Genomic DNA, 9327 nt, shown 5'->3' on the forward strand with positions numbered 1-9327 from the left:
AGCTGCATTGATGGCATATGCAGAAGGATTACCTTTCTTAGGTAGAATCACCATTTCTACAACATATTGTGGTTATGATTTAGAGAATTAACACTCTTAATTTCAGTGTTAGTTTTATCTAGATTTCACCTATATCTATATACATCTCTCTGTCTCTCTCTCTCAAGAGATGGAAGTCTTCCTTCAAAAGGCACAGACTTATTCAGTCTACCTAAAGATAAGTTTGCTCAGCCATCAGTTATAACCTAGCTTTTTAGTTGCTCCAGTCTGGGTGTTGTAGACTCTTCATGTACAAAGCAAATGAGATACAGCTATATGACTCTGTTATTTCACACTTGATCAGGTAACAGTCTTTAAACATGCCCTCTAGGGCTAACAGTGAAGACAGTCATCTGTACTATTAGATTGAGAAACACTGTGTATGACACTCCTAGCCAAATACATTATCATATATTCTTATATCTTATTTCATGGTTTCATTAATATTTTTGAGTGAAGGAAATACATTTTGAATTTATAACAGAAGTGCCCTTACCTTCCAAATAAAAGCTATAACTTGACCAATGGAAGAATGCATCCTCATCATTTCACACATAAACACAGGATCTGACTTTTACACCAAGTCATTGTCTTCTCGTAGAAAGTTCCTGAGAAGAGAATGACAAAGAATTGTCTAAGTCTTTGAGTCCACTGAACATCAGAGAAAAACAAACAACAACTCTCAAAAAAATATAAATTTCTCAGTTTTCAAGGATAACTAGTATCCAGAGGATATTACCATTTTTTCTATTTTTTAACTCAGGAGAAAAAAAAATAAAATATATTCATATATTTCACAGTATTATTCCACAACTTTATGTTCTCAATTATATACCACTCTTCTTTGAAAATACATAAATAAGGGTACATTTCATCATTGAGTTTATAAAAAAAATTGTGAAATATATTGGTTTTATCTCTTGTGCGCATAGTTATTTGCCTCGGAAATAAGAACATAAATTAGTATCACACAGTCAAAAAATCTACCAGATTTACTTGACCATTCATGAGATTCTTAAACTTGATAGATTTATTCGTGATTGTTTGGCTTCAAAATGACTCCTTAAGAATTAAAAAAATTTCCAGATTTCTGGAACTCCACAACAAAAAGTAGAAATGGAATAAATTTTCATAAGAAGGAAAAAGGATTTAATAGCCAAGGCAAACACTGGGTTAAATATTCCTTTAAAACTTGAAAGCCATTTTAACCCATAATCCATTTTAGAGAATTGCTAAGGCAGAATTCATTCTTTTATTAATTCAACAAATATTTTTTGTGTATAAGAACAATGAACAAATCCAGTTGGGAAAATATATTATCAAAAATGTTACAGGGGGACTGGGTGGCTCAATCAGTTAAGCATCTGACTCTTGATTTCAGCTGAAGTCACGATCTTATGGTTCATGAGTTCAAGCCCCATGTCCATGCTGTCTGTGCAGAACCTGTTGAGATTCTCTCTCTCCCTCTCTCTCTGCTCCTCTCCTGCTCTCTCTCTCTCTCCAAAAATAAATGAACTTAAAAAAACAAAAACAAAATAAAATGTAACAAAAATTTTACAAAAACACTAAGTCAAGAAGTTATATGAACTCCATGTTCAATACGGCATTATTTACAACAGTCAAGATATAGAGGCAACCTGTGTACATTGATGGATGAATGGATAAAGAAAGAATAACACACACACACACACACACACACACACACACACACACACACACGATAGGTGGAATATTAGCCAGCCATAAAAAGAAGGACATCTAGTTCCTTACAATAACATGGATGGATCTTGAGGGTATTATGCTAAGTGAAATAAGTCAGAGAAAGATCTATACTGTATTATCGCACATATACATAGAGTCTAAAAATACAAAAACTAAAAACTGAGCTTATAGATACAGAAAACAGATTGGCGGCTGCCAGAGGCAAGGGTTGGGGGTGGGCTAGAAAAAATGTGTGAAGGGATCAAAAGATAAAAACCAGTTATTAAATAAATGAGTTGTAAAGATGTAATATAAGGTGTATATTGCATATTTGAAAATTTTCTAAGACAGTAGACCTTAAGAATTATCAAGAAAAAAAATTGCAACTATGTATGGTGATGAAAGTTATCTAGACTCACTGTGATGTTCATTTCTCAATATATACAAATATCAAATCATTATGTTGTCTACTGAAACTAGTATAATATTATATGTCAATTATATGTCAATAAATCAAATGTTGCTTATAAATTTCAAAACAGAACACAACCAATACAATAATAACGGAAGGAAACAAAATATTCAGTAACATGTTTAATGGCACGTACGGTACATATATTGCTAAAGACCCAAGTCAAGATATGGTCATGTTCAGGTGGGACTTAAACTTGGGGTTTGGTTTACTATCTTTACAGAGTGAGTCAGCTGAGCAACCTGTGAGGACTATACATTTGCCTTCGTATCCTTGTCTCTTGCCTCCGTCATTTCATGACTGCCTGTTCATTCTTGGAGATTTTCAAGGAATCAGGATTTTAAGAGATTCTATTAAAAATATTACATGATATTAAGAGTATATATTCTTAAAAAATTTTAAACTTTAATAAATAAGTAATAGCATACAAAAAGAAAATGCTTCCTGATTGTCTAAGGGAAAATAGGAGGCGGGATATCCAGAATTGGTAGAGAAAATTTAAGGACAAAAATATTGTGATGGATTATGGGTAGAGGGAAGAAATACTGAGTGGAAAAAATGGATAAGAACCAAAGACCTAGATGGGGCAAGTATGAATTGGGGATGAATGCAGAATGAGATTTAAGGAGAGGCTTCAAGGAGAGGTTTGATACATGGATTACAAAGAAAAGTAAAGAACAAAAATGATCATTGTAAAGCATAGAGCCAAGATCGTCTGCATTTTTAGCTAATACTTTGGGTATAACCTAATCTGGAAAAATGAGCAATGTGTAAAGAGAATATTTTTGAACCGCATACAGATTGGTTATAAAAGTGAGTTGGGTCTCTTAGATGGTCCCTCAGTTTCTGAAATAAATTTTACCACGTTGAGGAACAAAAAGGATGTTTTGCAAGCTGATGTGTGTGTGCGTGTGTGTTTGTGCATGTGTGTGTGTGGATTCAACTTGAGAAATAAATTTGGCATTTGGAGAATTTGATGGATTTAAGAATTTTAAGCGTGATCATTGTCTTTTAATCTAGATGGCAGTAAGATACAAGTATCCAAAGAATGATACGAAAACGGGAAATGAGAAAATAGTTAATGAGAAAACACCATCAAATATGAATGATGCAATATGTTTAGTAATGAATTCTATTTAGGGAATTTTTGTTTTGTGACTTTGAAGACAGATTTTGTTTCTCATTAAACAAGAAAGAATGTAATGAGTTCAAGGGTGTTCTAACGAGGCAGCTAAGTAAGCTCAGAAATTTTAATGAGAGTGCACCTCTCTTTGTGGCAGCAAACAGATTAATGAGTTGCCTCAAGTGAATGAATAATTTGGAATGATACAAAAGAATGGCCACATGTTTTATCACACTTTCTGCTCGGGGGTTATAAACATAGCTGTAGAATGTTCGACATTCACACTCAGGATTTTGCTTTGAATGGCAAACCAACTCACCACCCCTCTCACCATGAGCTTCTGTGGCAGCTACTATGGTGGCCTGGGCTGTGGCTGGGGACGTGGTAACTTCCACAGACTGGGCTGTGGGTGTGGAGGCCACGGATATGTCTGCGGCTGCCCATCGTGCTGTGGAGGATATGGATTCTCTAGCTTCTACTAAACCACTGCTGTAGTAACCCCAAATCTGTTCCCATGAGCGTATTTGCCACATTCTTCAGTCAATGCACTGGGATTACCCTGGGCTTCTCTAGTAAGAGAAATCTAAGAATCTCAGACAATGTATTACTTAGAGATGTCTGCATCATATCCTCTGGCCTCCTGAAACTGAGAACAGATGATGTATGCTGAATACCAGCAAATAACCTAATTTGAAATAGAAAATATGGTTTTGGGGGGCATTGTTTAACTCCATGATGTGTGCCTACTTATATGTAAGTTTTACTGTTTACAATTAGAAATACAATACACACAATTACATATGCATGTGTACACAGTAACGAATGAAAAGAACTCTAGTTTGAGACATAGTAATTCAAAACAATAGTATGTTATTCCTTCCCTTTCTTTTAGTTATGTGACTTTCAGAATTGAATTTGGCAGCAAAAAATGAAAAAGAGTTTTAAATTTACCTGCATTTAAAGAACACAGTCATTTTACATATTTCGTATTTATCTGTGTAACTTTTGTCTTCTTTTTTTAATGTTTATTTATTTTTGAGAGACAGACAGAGACAGAGCATGAGCAGGGGAGGGGCAGGGAAAGAGAGGGAGACACAGAATCGGAAGCAGGCTCCAGGCTCTGAGCTGTCAGCACAGACCCCGACGTGGGGCTCGAACTCACGGACTGTGAGATCATGACCTGAGCCAAAGTCGGACCCTTAACCAACTGAGCCACCCAGGCGCCTCTATCTGTTTCTATTTCTTAATGGAGTTTAAAATTTGCAGCTAATCTTTCACTTATATTGTCTCCCTTTATTTTATTTTATAAAAACAAACGGTGCCATATATATATGTATATCTATCTATCTATCTATATTTTTTTTTTACAGTTACTAGACACCATAATCATTAAAACTGCAATCAGAGCAAACTTTCTTTCCACAAATCTCATAATCCATATTGCTAAATTTTCAGAGAAAATAAGTTCTGTTTTTCTGTAGATCTTTGTGATATATATTGTCTTCCTTTATTCAGAGCCTGTTTTCAGTTATTTTGTTATGCATGTAAAATAATGCAGATATAAAAGATATTGATAAACTGGATTAATAAAACATGAACTTGGGCCATTCAACTCCCTCATCTCGCTTGTCTTCTTATGGGAACAGTGTTTATCATCATCATCATCATTATGCTGAAGTGTTTGTAGTCCAGTAAGAACAATATACAAACAGAAACATCACCATGAAGCAAAACATTGCGTGGCTTCAATTGACCAGACATACCATTCGATAATTTAAAAGAAAATTATGCAAAGAGGAGTTAAAATTTTTTTAAGGTTTATTTACTTTTGAGAGAGAGAGAGAGAGAGAGAGAGAGTGAGCATGAGCTGAGGAGAGGCAGAGAGAGAGGGAGACACAGAATCTGAAGCAGACACCAGGCTTTGAGCTGTCAGCATAGAGACTGATGCAGGGCTCGAACTCACAAACTGTGAGATCATGACCCAAGCCAAAGTGTGACGCTTAACCAACTGAGCTACCCAGGTGTCCCCAAGTGTCCCAAAGTGATTTTTAGCAAAACATCATCCCTTTAAAAATGGCCATTTTATTGATAGGACAGTAATACCCCCCTTATCTGTAGTTTTATATTCTGTGGTTTCAGTTACTCGTGGTCAACCACAGTCAGGAAGTAAATGATCTTCCTTCATGTGTATTGTAAGAAGGCCAAAAGCAGCCTAACGCTGCGTCACAGTGCCTACATCACTCACCTCATGACATCTCAACATGTAGGCATTGTATTATCTCAAGAAGGATGAGTACACTAAGGTATTTTCAGAGAGAGACTGCATTCACATAACTTTTACTACAGTATATTGTTATAGTTGTTCTATTTAATTTTTAGTCATTACTGTTAATCTTTCCTGTGCCTAATTTATAAATTAAACTTTAGCACAGGGATGCATGTGTAGGAAAAAACATAGCACCTGTAGGGGTTGGTACTATCTGCAGTTTCAGGCATCCATTGAGAATCTTGGAACATATCCCCTGTGAATAAGGGGGAACTACTGTGTAAGAATTAGGAATAAAATAGGTAAAATATCAGAATTTTTAAACTGTTTTCCTAAAACTGAATGGCAACTTCAGGTAATGGTATGAACTTATTGATACTTGGTATAAGCTGGGCCAATGTAGTTTGAAAAATGACAAAACAAAATCACAGAATTAAAGATCTGAAAGGGATATCAAACTCTGTATTGCTGTCCCATAGTCTTGTAGGCAGGGAACCTCAGAATAAGGGATCTTAAGGCCAGAGTCAGAACACTGCTGTCCTTAGTAGTCCCAGTTGTTTGATTGGACCATGATGTTTCTCTCTTTATGTATTTTCTCCTCAAATGTTGTCAAGTAAACCATTTTGAAAATTCTGCTGATGGTTATAAGAAAAGCTAAATTATCACAACTGATTTTAGGGAGACTGATCCCTTTACTTAGATTAACACCTGTTCCTTCAACATTTTTATTGTTCTGATATAGAGAATTGCACCTGTCAATTTGCAAGTTATCCGGTTTTGAACATAACTAAACAATGAGCAATGTTAAAATTCAACTCTAGGTAACAAAGCAAACAAACATAAAAACCCAAGATGACCTCTTCTTTCAGTCAATACTGTCTAGGGGCTGTATATAGCATCACAGTGGGCTGACCAGGGGAATAGATCCAAGTTACTCTATCGAAGGATCACACTGTGTATTTGGACCCAGTAGAACGGAATTTCTATTACCTTTTCATTTGGTTAATATCTCCAGGGACAGGTGCTATGGGACCGACAAGCAGTAATCAATACAATTATTGCTGCAGTTGACATTCTTAGTATAATCAATATTATCATAATTTTGTTCTGCTTAGATTGTATGCATCTGTATCTGAGGTGAGAAAAAAAAATGTCTGAAATTTGCAATGAAAGATTTCTTCACTTCCAGGGGAAATGTGAGAACATTTTTTAGTCTTCCATCCATCAACATGAATAGCAACTTGGGTCATGAGTTAAAATTTTTTTAAAAGTTAATAATGATCCACGTTTGCCTTTGATCTGCTGAATGGACAGAAAAATAGTAAGCCCTAAAGAAATTTCCAATGTAAAATTTTCACTTATGCACAGAAGAAAAACAGATTTATTCCATATTTTCAATTTTTTTTACAGTGAATGGACATTTATAAGTGATGCATACCACAGTTACGTTGAAAACACATTTAGTATTTATTATTACTGAAGTTTTGCATTTGTGCCCCATATTATTTCCATCTATAAGGTACAGATAGTCTTAGGCATTAAAATTTTTTTTTAATTCTTTAATAATCATCACATTCTGTGACAGAGTTACAGAGGGAGACTGTGGAATCCTTAATGTTATGCAATTTATTCATACTTCTAAAGGATTCATTAAAAATGAAAATATTCATTCTATAAATTGACTTATTTCTGAAATGAGGAATACAAATGGAATGCAGTTGGGTCAGAATGTTTCGGAGATTAAAGGCTAATATTGGGTTTAATGACACTCTGAAACCAGAAAGCCTGTTGCAACTCGGGTCAGCCTTAATATATTTCCTAGAATAGCAAATCAGTTGCTCAGGTTATGGTATGCGTGGTCTTTGCTTTAATGTCAGTGAAAGTCATATAACTCTTATAAAAAAATATTAAGTGGCACCTGAGTGCTAGGTTTCGTTTAGATACTAGGTCAGGTCAATGAACAATCCCATCCAAAAATGTGTCATCCAAATATCACTTATAAATCTCAGTAAAGGCTCAGCAAAATGGTTATTGCCATATAAAACAAGTTTCTTGAGTCCCAAGGGTCAAGGTATGGACATATTTACATAGGGCTTTAGGTATTAGTAGCTAACTCTTTGGGCTGAGGTGAGGGATTCTGAATATCAGGCCAACTGTCTCCAAAGAATGCTTCCTTAATTTTGGTCTTTCTTTAAAATTATGCCATACATGTAGAAAATTTCTTAAATATTCCAGGTAATACAAGTCCTTTTAAAATGTAAGATGATTTTAGGGGTTTTAACAACATTATCAATATCTAGAAAGCTCGAGTCGGTATCTTAGGAAAGACAAGTTAGCAATTGCCTAAAGACAAAAAATGGACACAGACTAGGCAAAGAGAAGACAGAGACAAATGCATTATAATAGCTATGTCTTTCTTTCTTGGAGAAAGGGCCCAGGACATTAAAAAAAAAAAAAAGTACTGTGGGAAGACATCCCCTCAAGATGGATTTTTGATCACTGTGAGAGTCTTTCCAGTATTGATGTCAGTTCTGCTGTGTTTTTAAACCCAAACAAGTATGCTTGCATATAGAACCAAAAATAAATCTATTAACTGTACTGGGCCAAAGTTTTAAAACTCTAGAAATCACGTGACCTTTTGTGATTGTTTTCTCGTACACGCGGCCGTGAACCCAATCTTTCTCGACTTCATGTGTTCTTTCATATTCTGAAGAAAGATGCATCATTTGCCCCTCATGATGCAAAACATGTGTGACTTTTGAAGAAATTGATCAATGTAGGAGTCTTGATTTTACTATTTTTTTTGCTATTTTTATAAAACTGATTACTACAACTCTGTGATGAGAAGATATTTAATTAAAAATTCAACAATATTTAATGTAACTGACGTTAAGTGACTGGCAATCAAGTATTCTACGCAGGGTGTGGTATGTTGATACTTTGAAGAAACAGCAATTCATTCTAAGAAAATTATAGCAGCAAACTCCGGAACAACCTAACTACTAGCCAAGCAGGTTCCGACATTCTTATGAGTGTGGTCAGGGGACCATAGATTAAGACTTTGTCTCAGGCAAATGTAATTCATGGAATGTCACCAAAGGAGGGGCACATGTAGCGTCATGTTCACTGGCCAGAGTATATAAGCCTCCTTGTAAAGATGTCGACATTCACACTCAGGATCTTGCCTTGAATAGCAAACGCAACTCAACACCCTTAACACCATGAGATACTACGGCAACTACTATGGAGGCCTGGGCTGCGGCTGTGGAGGCTTCGGTGGCCTGGGCTGGGGCTCTGGCTGGGGATGTGGCAGCTTCCGAAGACTGGGCTGTGGCTGGGGCTGGGGAGGCCTCAGACATGGCTCCTGCCGCCCACTGTGCTATGGCGGATATGGGTTCTCTAGCTTCTGCTGAAAACATTGTTGAATTTGGAAGCAAAGGGAAAGCCTCCAAATTTATTTGGTCGTATTTTTGTGCTTTGATTTCCAGAGCATCTGTCCTATATCCTCCAGGACCAAGTGATAGCTATGTGTCAACGGTCAAACTGTTTCTACAAATATTTGGTGTCTTTTTCCCTCCAGAACCCCTCATCTTAAATGTATATTCAATATATAAAACTGCCCCTTGTTTGATGTCCTCATGTTGGTTTACTTTTCTAGTCACGATTGCCTTAATGTTATCTTTCTAGAAGATCTTGAAGAAAATTTGCGTTTTGGTATTGTCTAAT

The 9327-nt window shown here is 35.9% G+C and overlaps 1 protein-coding gene across 1 annotated transcript; it reads left to right on the forward strand.

Annotated features, from left to right (window-relative positions):
• The first annotated feature begins 8822 nt into the window (after positions 1 to 8822).
• Positions 8823 to 9014, forward strand: LOC122229222 (keratin-associated protein 19-4-like). The gene has a single exon (XM_042954331.1). The coding sequence runs from the start codon at positions 8823 to 8825 to the stop codon at positions 9012 to 9014; it is 192 nt and encodes a 63-aa protein (XP_042810265.1).
• The last annotated feature ends 313 nt before the right edge of the window (positions 9015 to 9327 follow it).

This window comes from Panthera leo, chromosome C2 (genome assembly GCF_018350215.1).
Source record: "Panthera leo isolate Ple1 chromosome C2, P.leo_Ple1_pat1.1, whole genome shotgun sequence".
In the NCBI taxonomy this organism is placed as follows: domain Eukaryota; kingdom Metazoa; phylum Chordata; class Mammalia; order Carnivora; family Felidae; genus Panthera; species Panthera leo.

Excerpts from the sequence above, each read along its gene's own strand:
- LOC122229222 (XM_042954331.1), top strand. The coding sequence starts at position 8,823 with ATGAGATACTACGGCAACTACTATGGAGGCCTGGGCTGCGGCTGTGGA.